Here is a 13,521-nt window from a genome sequence, read left to right on the forward strand (position 1 = left end):
CTTTGAGTTAATATTTCACAGTTTGTTGCAAATTTTTGTTGCATTGACCTTGATTGTAAAATATGTCGATTGAAAGGGGGTGTGACCTTCATATTTTGTCAATATTCAATCTTTTATCGTTCGTAGAAAAATTTAAAAATCCATTACGTTTCTTAAGGCGGTCTGTTTTTAGCATTTAATCAGACATTATTGTGAGGTTTTGTATTAGTGTTCCTAAAAATAGATATACCGGGACCAGGACACATTTTTTTCTCAATATGGCCCCCGAGTCAAAATAAGTGCCCAGGCCTGGCATAGAACCTAGTACTTCTTTGAAAGGCTGTCACCTATATAGTACAATGTAGTGTGTGTCCACTTGCAGCCAGCAGGGATGGGCGATACCACTGATTTTCTTTCCAATCCGATACCAATCTGATGTACTTCACGTGTCTAACAACTGTGGGACCCCATTTATTATGACTTGATGGGGTCCCATTTGAACATTCCTAGCGCCAACACTGCTGTCAACAAAGGAGGGAAAAAATGATTTATTTAAATAAATATATTATTTATAAAGCAAGTTCAAGTATCGTTGGCAAATTTTCTTTGGCGTGCTATGCGTCCTCTTTTTGGGAATTCAGAATATGGTCAGCCTGGAACTGAGGGAGTCCGTGGCCCGGATCATGACAGTACTGTTATTATTTAAAAATACACAACTTTAAAAAATGTTCTGACATACTGCCATATTTTTGGACCGCAAAATACACAAATTGTTTTTTTCTTACATTCATCCATCCATTTTTTTTACCGCTTGTCCCTTTTGGGGGTCAGTAGTGTATACTTGCCAACCTTGAGACCTCTGAATTCGGGAGATGTGGTGTGTGTGTGTATGTATATATATATATATATATATATATATATACACACAAATATATATATACATATATACACACATATACATATATATATATATATATACACACATACACACAAATACATACATACAAATATATATATATATATATATACATACATACATATATACATATATAATAAAAAAAAATAAATAAATATATATATATATATATATATATATATATATATTAGGGGTGGGCAAATTAATGCGTTAATTATGAGTTAACTCATCAATCTATTAACGCCGACAATTATTTTATCGCACATTTGCGTATGTTGTTTACATGCTTTTATTTTGTTAACGCCTTTTCTTAACAAGATGGCGTGGAGGGGCTCTTGGTAAAGATGCAACATTTGGCAAAAATAGCGGACAATTCTGCAAATGTCCTGGCTGGCTTACAGCGTGGTCACTCCGGGATCACTTACGACCGCCAGACAATTCTGGATGTGGATAGATCGGGCCGTTTTGGACTGAATGAGGCGTGCTTGCTAGAGCGGCTAGCTAGCATGGGAATACTTTGCCGGCTACATCCAGCGGCCTGTGAAGCAGCGGAGTATATGTGTTGTCTGTCTATTTATGAATAATGCAGACCATGAGTGTTGGCTGACTTCTTAACGTTTACTTTCAGAGCGTGCATATCACAACATACAAGATGCTGTCATGGCGACACAACCTATACATGCTCCTCACTCCTGTTGCATGCTGGGTAGGGTAGTTCTTTTTTTCCCTGGCTCATAACATCACAATATAGTACCATGTATATGATGCCTTCAGTTTATCAAAGCACCAAGCAAACAATCGGAAAATTCCCATCATATCAATTCCTAGATATGGTCATAATTATTTTAAGTGCACTACGCAGAATAAACACAACATTATTAATATTGCTACTACGGATAATTTGATCAAAAATTCCCTAAAACAGCCCACTACCTATAATATAGGTTTTTTAAACATAAGATCCCTGATAAAAAAAATGTTTCTGCTGTTAGCTCAGAAATTGCCTGTTCAGATGTTATGATTGTGGCTCAGAGATTTGTATGTAGATTATATTTATTTTCCATAACAAACAGGATAACTTAAATACCCTGGCAGTGGCAATAAGCTTAAATGTTTGTATTTACATTTTTGGAGTTGATTTTCATCAAATATGCTATTTAACTGCTACTGTTTAACAAGGACTGATTTAAATTGTGTTTGCACAACAAATGTTTTGGCGCTTTTGTTCATGTGGGAGAATATTCCAATAAAGGTGCACTACACACTACTTTTGAATTCATTATTGGGCTTTGCGTATACAATGCAGTTAATCGCGATTAATCGGAGAAATGGTGCGATTAACTTCGATTAAAATTTTCAATCGTTGCCCAGCCCTTATATATATATATAATATTTGGTTGATGAATGAGGATATCTGTTCGGCCACAGTGTTTGCAGGCAGCAAACCCCTTTCCTTTTCGAGCTGTCCTGGATGAATTGAAATAATTTTTCTTCCTGATCATTTTGGAACTTGCAAGCGTACTTCTTAATTACTCGTCGTCGCCATGTCTCTTCTTCGTTCTTCCGCTTCGTCTCTGTTATGTTTTTGGACATTACTACTTGCCGTAGTTTTGAAGCAAACAAAACAGAGCGCAAGAAAGCTCCAAGGCAGGGGTCCCACTTTTTTTTAAGCATTTTGAAAACTAGTCATAAACGTATGCGTCGCCCGGCAAAGATTTCAGCCACAACTGCCAGGAAAATTGTTCGAGATGCAAAAAAAAAATCCACAAATAACTTCACCTGAAATACAGGAATATCTGAAAATTTGTGGTGTGGCTGTTTCAAGATGCACAGTAAGGAGGCACTCGAAGAAAAATGGGCTGCATGGTCGAGTCGCCAGGAAAATTGTTCGAGATGCAAAAAAAATCCACAAATAACTTCACCTGAAATACAGGAATATCTGAAAATTTGTGGGGTGGCTGTTTCAAGATGCACAGTAAGGAGGCACTCGAAGAAAAATGGGCTGCATGGTCGAGTCGCCAGGAAAATTGTTCGAGATGCAAAAAAAAATCCACAAATAACTTCACCTGAAATACAGGAATATCTGAAAATTTGTGGGGTGGCTGTTTCAAGATGCACACTAAGGAGGCACTCGAAGAAAAATGGGCTGCATGGTCGAGTCGCCAGGAAAATTGTTCGAGATGCAAAAAAAATCCACAAATAACTTCACCTGAAATACAGGAACATCTGAAAATTTGTGGTGTGGCTGTTTCAAGATGCACAGTAAGGAGGCCCTCGAAGAAAAATGGGCTGCATGGTCAAGTCGCCAGGAAAATTGTTCGAGATGCAGAAAAAATCCACAAATAACTTCACCTGAAATACAGGAATATCTGAAAATTTGTGGTGTGGCTGTTTCAAGATGCACAGTAAGGAGGCACTCGAAGAAAAATGGGCTGCATGGTCAAGTCGCCAGAAAAAAGCCATGTGTGCGCAAACGTCACAAAGTGTCCTGATTACATGACACCAAACAGCGCGGAGACAAGCCTCAAAACTTCTGCAACTGTCATGATCCGTGGTCTGGATCATGTTTAGTTGAGTTATTTTCTGTTAGTTTGGACTCCCTTTGTTGTTTCTGCACCTCCTTAGTTAGTTTGGTCACCATGGTAACGTATTAATTTCAACTGCTGCGGGTTCCAGACGCACACCTGTTTTTGTTAATGACTTTCTTATTTAAGCCTGCCTTGTCCCGTCAGACAGTCTTGATCCCTTGTTTGCTGTAAGCAACTGTTACGTTGGTTTGTTCTAGATTTCTTGTTCCCTGATCCTGTGCTAATGTTAGCATTAGCTTCTGTGCGTTTCGGCACGCATTTCTTTTGTTCTTTTCGTCTGTTTTTGCACCGGTGTTTTTGTTAATAAATCACTTTACCTTTACGTTGTTGTCCGGAGTGTCTATGTTTGCACTGGAGGAACGACCCCGCATTAAAATATGACCCACATGTGACAGCAACGAAGTGATTTGGAGTGATGAAACCAAAATTGTACTTTTTTTGGCCACTTGACCATGCAGCCCATTTTTCTTCAAGCCCAAAAACTCACTGACCATTTATACGGAACCTTGATTAGCCATTCAAACCTGTTTGTGTCAACTTTTGTGCATGTTAACAGATCAAAGTCACTGGGGTATGTCAACTTTTTGATCAGGGGCATTTGGGTGCTTTCTTTTGTCATTTTGATTTAAAAAGAATAAACATAGCCAATACATAACTTCACACAACCATTAAGCATGAGTGGAACAACGTTTTTTTTTTGTGTTAACGTTCGTATTCTCTCTCCAAAAATCACCCGCAGCAACTATTCTCCCAATTTCCAGCCGGACAACAATATTTGGGGCGTGGTTTAAAGGCACTGCCTTTTGTGTCCTCTCTCACGTGAAAAGGAGACTATTATATATGTCTCCGTTATCCATAGGTTTATCTATAACCCATAACGTGGGCAGACACCGAGCTATTTCTCAGCGAGTGTTTATTCCAGCCTGCTTGTTAACACACTGACACACATCTGGATTCCCATCATGCATTGCTTTAAAACCACAGCAAGTAGTAATGTCCGAAAACATAACCGAGACGAAGAAGAGACATGGCGATGACGAGTAAAAAGAAGTACGCTTTCAAGTTGCAAAATCATTGGAAAAAAATCATTTCAGTTCGTCCAGCATCCTGCAAACACTGTGGCCGAACGGATATACTCATTCATTAAAATGATATATCCTGGTTGAATTATTAACCCAAATGTTGAGTTATGCTAACTCAATGTTGGTTGATTCATAACCCAACTACTACTTTGAATGTATTTAACACAAAAGCCGAGTTATAATAACTTAATGTTGGGTTATTCCCAGCCAAACTTTTGGGTTGAATTATTTAACCCAAAAATGTAGTTATGTTAACTCAATGTTGGTTGATTCTTAACCCAAATATTGGGTTGAATTTATTCATCACAAAAACTGATTTATGATAACTTAACGTTGGGTTATTCCCAATCAAACTATTGGGTTGAATTATTAACCCAAATGTTGAGTTATGCTAACTCAATGTTGGGTGATCGTAAATAAAGTTAATGAGATTAATCCATCCATTCATTTTCTACCGCTTGTCACTTACAGGGTTGCAGGAGGTGCTGAAGTTTATCTCAGCTGCACAGATTAATCCATAAGAAAATTCCCTTCAATAAAAAAGTAACTTTTTAATTTAATTTAAAAAAAAAAGCCTTATACCTGAAAATGCGTTAATTGTTGAAAAACACCCCAAAAATAGTTCATAATTTTGAAAAACCGGAAATGTACTTATTTTAACTTAATGTTGGTTTATTCCTAACCCAACTATTGGGTTGAATGTATTTAACACGAAAGTTGAGTTATGATCATTTAATGTTGGGTTATTTCCAACCAAACTATTCATCCAAATGTTGAGTAATGCCAACTCAATGTTGGGTGATAGTAAATAATGTTTACTAGATAAATCCATAATAAAATTCCCTTTTTAAAACAAAAAGGAACTTTTTAATAAAATGTTTTTTTAAAAAAGCGTTTTACTCCAAAATGCATTACTTGTTGAAAAACACAGCAAAAATGGTTCATATTTTTGAAAACCCAGAACTCAATGTTGGTTGATTCATAACCCAACTTTTGGGTTGAATTTATATAAAACAAAATCTGAGTTATGATAACTTAATGTTGGGTTATTCCCAACCAAACTATTGGGTTGAAACACTAACCCAAAAGTTGAGGTATGCCAACTCAATGGTGGTTGATTGTAAAGAATGTTAAAGAAAAAAGTCACTTTTTAATTAAAAAAAACAACAAAAACGCTTTTACCCAAAAATGCGTTACTCGTTGAAAAACAACCCAAAATATTTTTTTAGTTTTGAAAAGCCAGAAGTTGAGTTCTGATAATTTTGGTTGGGAATAACCCAACACTAACTATTGGCTTGAATTACTAAACCAAAAGTTGAGTTTTGCCAACTCAAAGGTGAGTGATTGTAAATAATGTTAGTCAGATTAAACCCATAATAAAATTCCCTTCAGAAAAAGAAAAGTATTTTTTAATAAATAAAAACAAAAGCCTTAAATATGTTTACGTGTTGAAAAACAACCCAACAATGGTTCATCATTTGAAAACACGTAACCCAACTATTGGGTTGAATTTATTTAACACAAATCTAAGTTATAACTTCATGTCGGGTTATTTCCAACCAATTTATTGTGTTGAATTATCTAACCCAAAAGTTGAGTTATGCCATCTCAATGATTGTAAAGAATGTTAATGAGAATAATCCATAATAAACTTCACTTCAAGAAAAAATCTACTTTTTAATTAAAAAAAAAAAGCCTATACCCAAAAATGTGTTTAATTGTTGAAAAACACTGCAAAAATAGTTCATAATTTTGAAAACCCAGAAATGTGGTTCTTTTAACGTAATGTTGGTTGATTCCTAACCCAACTATTGGGTTGAATGTATTTAACCCAAAAGTTGAGTTATGCCAACTCAATGGTGGGAGATTGTAAATAATGTTAATAAGATTAATCCATAATAACATTTCCTTTAGAAAAAAAGCTACTTTTTAATAATAATTATCTGTGGAGTTTGCGCCGTCCTTGTATCTGCCGTGGCTTCCGTCAGAGACACTGGCGGTCACCACACCCATGGACACACCCCTCCGACTATCAGGTACTATTTAATCTCACTAAAACACTAGTAACACAATAAGCAGATAAAGGATTTTCCAGAATTATCCTAGTGAATGTCTAAAAACATCGGAATCCGTCCCAATGCAATTGCCTTTTTTTTTTTTTACTTTTTTTTTTTTTTTTTCTAGTCCTTCGCTATCAATATCATCATCCACAAATCTTTCATCCTTGCTCAAATTTAATGGGGAAATTGTCGTTTTCTCGGTCCGAATAGCTCTTTTTGTTGGAGGCTCCCATTAAAGAGGACGTGAGGAGCCCTCACACTTGTGACATCATCGTCTGCTATACTTCTGGTAAAGGCAGGGCTTTTCTATTAGCGACCAAAAGTTGCCAACTTTATCGTGGATGTTCTCTACTAAATCCTTTCAGCAAAAATATGGCAATATGGTGAAATGATGAAGTATGACACATAGAATGGACCTGCTATCCCCGTTTAAATAAGAACATCTCATTTCAGTAGGCCTTTAACTTTACTTTAAAGCAGGGGTAGGGAACCTATGGCTCTAGAGCCAGATGTGGCTCTTTTGAGGACTGCATCTGGCTCTCAGATCAATCTTAGCTGACATTACTTAACAGGATAACTAATTAATGATCATGGTAATCGCAGTGTTAAAAATAACGTTCAAAATATAAAACATTCTCATGCATTTTAATCCATCCATCCGTTTTTCTACCGCACCTGTTGAACAAGTATTTTATTTACTATTGGTTCTTCTTCAAAATAACAATGTTATTAAAAAAGAACGAGGGACTTATTATACTCTAAAACATGTTTGTCTTACTTAAAAATGCACACTTTTTTTGTATTCAGTGTTAAAACAAAATATTATATGGCTCTCATGGAAATACATTTTACAATATTTGGCTTTCATGGCTCTCTCAGCCAAAAAGGTTCCCGACCCCTGCTTTAAAGGGAAGAAAATTAAGAGCTATTCAGTAGGTCCAAGTTTACATCACACTCCAATTTTTACTGCATACCTTTGGTAAGTGCCGGAGTGAGAAGAGGTTTTGAAGTAATTAGCGCATGCTTACTTTTACCGCATGCCTTTGGTAATCGCAGTGTTAAAAAAAACGTTCAAAATATAAAACATTCTCATGCATTTTAATCCATCCATCCGTTTTCTACCGCACCTGTTGAACAAGTATTTTATTTACTATTGGTTCTTCTTCAAAATAACAATGTTATTAAAAAGAACAAGGGACTTATTATACTCTAAAACATGTTGGTCTTACTTAAAAATGTACACATTTTTTGTGTTCAGTGTTAAAAAAAAAAGTGATATGGCTCTTCTGGAAATACATTTTACAATATTGGCTTTCATGGCTCTCTCAGCCAAAAAGGTTCCCGACCCCTGCTTTAATGGAAGAAAATTAAGAGCTATTCAGTAAGTCCAAGTTTACATCACACTCCAATTTTTACTGCATACCTTTGGTAAGTGCCGGAGTGAGAAGAGGTTTTGAAGTAATTAGCGCATGCTTACTTTTACCGCATGCCTTTGGTAATCGCAGTGTTAAAAATAACGTTCAAAATATAAAACATTCTCATGCATTTTAATCCATCCATCCGTTTTTCTACCGCACCTGTTGAACAAGTATTTTATTTACTATTGGTTCTTCTTCAAAATAACAATGTTATTAAAAAGAACAAGGGACTTATTGTACTCTAAAAATGTTGGTCTTACTTAAAAATGCACACTTTTTTTGTGTTCAGTGTTAAAACAAAATATGATATGGCTCTTCTGGAAATACATTTTACAATATTTGGCTTTCACGGCTCTCTCAGCCAAAAAGGTTCCCGACCCCTGCTTTAAAGGGAAGACAATTAAGAGCTATTCAGTAGGATTGAAGGTCCAAGTTTACATCACACTCCAATTTGTACTGCATGCCTTTGGTAAGTGCCGGAGTGAGAAGAGGTTTTAAAGTAATTAGCGCATGCTTACTTTTACCACATGCCCTTGGTAATTGCAGTGTTAAAAATAACGTTCAAAATATAAAACATTCTCATGCATTTTAATCCATCCATCCGTTTTTCTACCGCACCTGTTGAACAAGTATTTTATTTACTATTGGTTCTTCTTCAAAATAACAATGTTATTAAAAAGAACAAGGGACTTATTATACTCTAAAAATGTTGGTCTTACTTAAAAATGCACACATTTGGTTGTATTCAGTGTTAAAAAAAAAGTGATATGGCTCTTCCGGAAATACATTTTGAAATATTTGGCTTTCATGGCTCTCTCAGCCAAAAAGGTTCCCGACCCCTGCTTTAAAGGGAAGAAATTTAAGAGCTATTCAGTAGGATTTAAGGTCCAAGTTTACATCACACTCCAATTTTTACTGCATACCTTTGGTAAGTGCCGGAGTGAGAAGAGGTTTTACATTAATTAGGAAGGAAATACGGTATGGAAATAACCAGTATTTTTTAACGTGTAGTAAATTATTCATTCTGTGTGTGTGTGTGTGTGTGTGTGTGTGTGTGTGTGTGTGTGTGTGTGTGTGTGTGTGTGTGTGTGTGTGTGTGTGTGTGTGTGTGTGAGTGCGTGTGTGTGTGTGTGTGTGTGTGAGTTTAACGATTAACCTGCAGAAGACGATGAAGGAACAGAGTGAAAGTGACTTTTTTAGGGGGGGAGTTGCACTTACAACCAGTTGCTGGCGTTGGCGGAGAGGAGCGCGCAGCAGAGCATCAGCACGCAGCGCAACACACACTCCTCCGTCATCTCGGCGGTAAATGTCGTGGAAATAATCCCGTGATGGAGAGTCGGTGTCAGAGTTGGCAACTAAAAAAAAAAATAAAAAAAAAAGAAGAAGTGGAGGTGGAGGAGTTGAGGAATGAGGCTGCTAATCCATGGCATCCAGCGGTTCAGACGCGCGGCTTCTCGGTTGCGTGCGCCCGCGTCCTCCCGGTCCTCCGTCAAGATGATGCGGCCAAACACTTCACGTTCCTCGGAGAGAAGTGACGCGATCCACGGGGGGGTTGGAGACATTCAGCGCACCCAGGAACCATGCATGCGCCGAGCGTAATTACGCACGGGGGTTCTTCACACACACACACGGATGCGCACGCACGCATACGCACACACACACACACACACACACCGCGTCTGGCGGAGAGGAGAGAGTGTGTGTGTGCTGTCTTCAGTGGAGGGGCGGTGCGTGGATGTGGAGGTATGGCAGAGGGATGGGAGTTTTAGGGGGGGGAGGCGGGTTCGTGTGTGTGTGTGTGTGTGTGTGTGTGTGTGTGTGTGTTTTCGAGGTCCCCGGGGAGGATGCAATAGCACAGCCATTGACTAATGGGCTCCCCAGCCATCCCCGCTCCTCTCCAACACACACATCAACACGCTGGCTTGCATGTGCACGCGCGCGCGCACGCCGCCGACCGCCCCCTCCTTGGCAGCGGCCGCGCGCTCCCTGTCACACACACTTTTTATTTTATTTATTTTATTATATTTTTATTTCATTTTTCGCGGTCAGCGGACTATCTATCAAGCCGGGCTGCAAAAGACGTCAACGTTTGGAAAGGCTGGCAAATCCCAAGTAATAAGGCGCCAAATGGGAGGAGGCGTCCGATTGGTGGATGGGGAGACCATGAGGCTCACGTGACCCAGATAAGGGCGTGCCCGGACGGCGGAAGCAGACAAAAAAATTATTAAATGAATAATAAAATCCCTTTTTTTTTTCTTAAGCTACACCAACCTTTCCAAAATGTAGCACACATTAGGTGTCCAAAAATGTTTTTACGAATGAATCGCGGCTCTTATTGGTAACAATTGAGTCACTAGAGAAAAGTGCTATATAAATGTAATTCACTTCACTTCATAATTGTTTTTTTTTCGTTAGTTTTTTTCAATCCTTATCATCATTATTATTATTATTATATATTTTTTTAAAAGCCTTTTTTTTTAGATATGTGTGTGCTAGTTCTGGCTCTGCGATGAGGTGGCGACTTGTCCAGGGTGTACCCCGCCTTACGCCCGATTGTAGCTGAGATAGGCGCCCGCGACCCCAAAAGGGAATAAGCGGTAGAAAATGGATGGATGGATGGATGGAGTCACTAGAGAAAAGTGCTATATAAATGTAATTCACTTCACTTCATAATTGTTTTTTCTTTTTAATTTTTTCAATCCTTATCATTATTATTATTATAATATATATTTTTTAAAGCCTTTTTTTTAGATATATATGTGTGCTAGTTCTGGCCCTGCGATGAGGTGGCAACTTGTCCAGGGTGTACCCTGCCTTACGCCCGATTGTAGCTGAGATAGGCGCCCGCGACCCCAAAAGGGAATAAGCCGTAGAAAAATGGATGGATGGATGGATGGAGTCACTAGAGAAAAGTGCTATATAAATGTAATTCACTTCACTTCATAATTGTTTTTCTGTTTTTTTTCAATCTTTATCATCATTATTATTATTATTATATTTTTTTAAAAAGCCTTTTTTTTTAGATATATGTGCTAGTTCTGGCTCTGCGATGAGGTGGCGACTTGTCCAGGGTGTACCCCGCCTTACACCCGATTGTAGCTGAGATAGGCGCCCGCGACCCCAAAAGGGAATAAGCAGTAGGAAATGGATGGATGGATGGAGTCACTAGAGAAAAGTGCTATATAAATGTAATTCACTTCACTTCATAATTGTTTTTTCTTTTTAATTTTTTCAATCCTTATCATTATTATTATTATTATATTTTTTTTAAAAGCCTTTTTTTTTAGATATGTGTGCTAGTTCTGGCCCTGCGATGAGGTGGCGACTTGTCCAGGGTGTACCCCGCCTTCCACCCGATTGTAGTTGAGATAGGCGCCCGCGACCCCAAAAGGGAATAAGCGGTAGAAAATGGATGGATGGGTGTGCTAGTTCTAGCTAGAATGTTGTGCTAGTTTTTTTTAAAAGTGTTTTTTACTATTTATTTTAGCTATTTGTGGTTTTAGGGTTGTTGTTTTTTTGAATGCACTTTGAGGTTGTTTGTTCAATGTAAACGGCTTTTACAAATACAATCTATTATTATTGTTATTATTATAAATATATATTTTTTTATCCGTCTGTCTTTATTAAGTGTTTGTGTATAATTGTATTAAACAAAACCGGTTTTATTTAAAGGAAGTTATTTCCACATTTATCTGAGCTGTTTATTTTATGGAGGAATGTCGTTTTAATCTGCTGGCACTGATTTTGAATCTGGAATCTGTTTGAATCGAGATATTTTGTTGCAAATGCAAAATATGTTTTTTTTTAGGGACCGAATGTCCCTTTGGGACAGAGGACCCTATTGAATTTGTAGCGTTTTATTTTTTCTTTCTTTCTTTCTTTCTTTCTTTCTTTCTTTCTTTCTTATTATTCCGCAGCTTTGAGCTGTAATTTGACCTCCTTAACATGCTTCAAAACTCACCAAATTTGACACACGCATCAGGACTGGCAAACATTGCGATTTAATCAAAAAACCTAGGCCCTAGGAAGAAAACACAGACAAAACTGCCTGTAACTTCCAGTAGGAATGTCGTCGCAACATGAAACAAACACCTCTATGTAGGTCTCACTTAGGCCTAAATTTCATACGCTGACATCCTTCAGCAAAAATCAACAGGATGTTTGCAATTCCACCTTCAAAATAAAAGTTTTGTAAAATCACTCACTTTTGCCTCTTTGAGCTGTAATTTGACCCCTTAACATGCTTCTAATTATTTTTTGCGGCCCACCGCTTCATTTTATGTGCATGCCGTAAGAATTTATGTGGCATACTATGTCATTTTATGTGATATTCCGCCTTACTTTAAATTGCCCGCAACATCATTTTATGTAATATGCCGTATTTTTTTATATGTCTCGACAAATCATTTTATATGTTGTGTCTTATTTATTTAAAGTGGCCCACCAACATATCATTTAATATGGCCTGCCCCATCATTTTATGAGTTTTGCCGTGTTCCTTTTAGGAGTTATGCCACATTATTTTACATGGCTCGACGCAACATTTTACATGTTATGTCGTCTTAATTTAAAGTGGCCCACCAACATATCATTTAATTGGCCTGCCTCATCATTTTATGAGTTTTTTCCATGTTCATTTTATGTAATATGCCACATTATTTTACATGGCTCGACGCAACATTTTACATGTTATGTCTTCTTAATTTAAAGTGGCCCACCAACACATCATTTTATGTGGTCTGCCCCATCATTTTATGAGTTTTTTTTCCATGTTCATTTTATGTGATATGCCACATTATTTTACATGGCTCGATGCAACATTTTACATGTTATGTCTTCTTAATTTAAAGTGGCCCACCATATAATTTTATGTGGCCTGCCCCATAATTTTATGAGTATTGCTGTGTTCATTTTATGTGATATGCCACATTATTTTACATGGCTTGACGCAACATTTTACATGTTACGTCGCGTTAATTTAAGCTGGCCCACCATATAATTTTACGTGTCCTGCCCATCATTTTATGAGTTTTTTTTTCCATGTTCATTTTATGTGATATGCCACATTATTTTACATGGCTCGACGCAACGTTTTACATGTTATGTCGTCTTAATTTAAACTGGCCCACCAACATATCATTTTACGTGGCCTGCTCCATCATTTTATGTGTTTTTTCCATGTTCATTTTATGTGATATGCCACATTATTTTACATGGCTCGACGCAACATTTGACATATCATGTCGTCTTAATTTAATGTGGCCCACTATATAATTTTACGTGTCCCTGCCCCATCATTTTATGAGTTTTGCCGTGATAATTCGATGTGATATGTCATGTTAATTATGTTGCCTGCCTCGTTATTTTATGTAATATGCCGTATTATTTTATGTTGCCTGCCACAACATTTATTTGGCCTGCAAAGTAATGCTTTGCTTGATAAAGCACTTCCCGACGACATGCATTTGATGTTGACAG

The 13,521-nt window shown here is 37.4% G+C and overlaps 2 protein-coding genes across 4 annotated transcripts in view; one reads left to right on the plus strand and one right to left on the minus strand.

Annotated features, from left to right (window-relative positions):
* The window catches only part of wnt4 (wingless-type MMTV integration site family, member 4), a 130,122-nt gene that overhangs the window by 84,974 nt on the left and 31,627 nt on the right, over positions 1 to 13,521 (minus strand). Inside the window, exon 1 of one of the 2 annotated variants that reach the window (XM_061875531.1) lies at positions 9,262 to 9,781. The exons of the other annotated variant lie outside the window; for it this stretch is intronic. Within the exon in view, the coding sequence (XP_061731515.1) occupies positions 9,262 to 9,338 (77 nt within the window). The 5' untranslated portion in view covers positions 9,339 to 9,781. Of the gene's footprint in view, positions 1 to 9,261; positions 9,782 to 13,521 lie in introns of those variants that run through there. 2 annotated transcript variants of the gene reach the window in all.
* svbp (small vasohibin binding protein) overlaps positions 1 to 13,521 on the plus strand; it is a 263,018-nt gene that overhangs the window by 20,947 nt on the left and 228,550 nt on the right. The window lies entirely within an intron of this gene.

This window comes from Nerophis ophidion, linkage group LG16 (assembly GCF_033978795.1).
Source record: "Nerophis ophidion isolate RoL-2023_Sa linkage group LG16, RoL_Noph_v1.0, whole genome shotgun sequence".
Taxonomy (NCBI): Eukaryota; Metazoa; Chordata; class Actinopteri; order Syngnathiformes; family Syngnathidae; genus Nerophis; species Nerophis ophidion.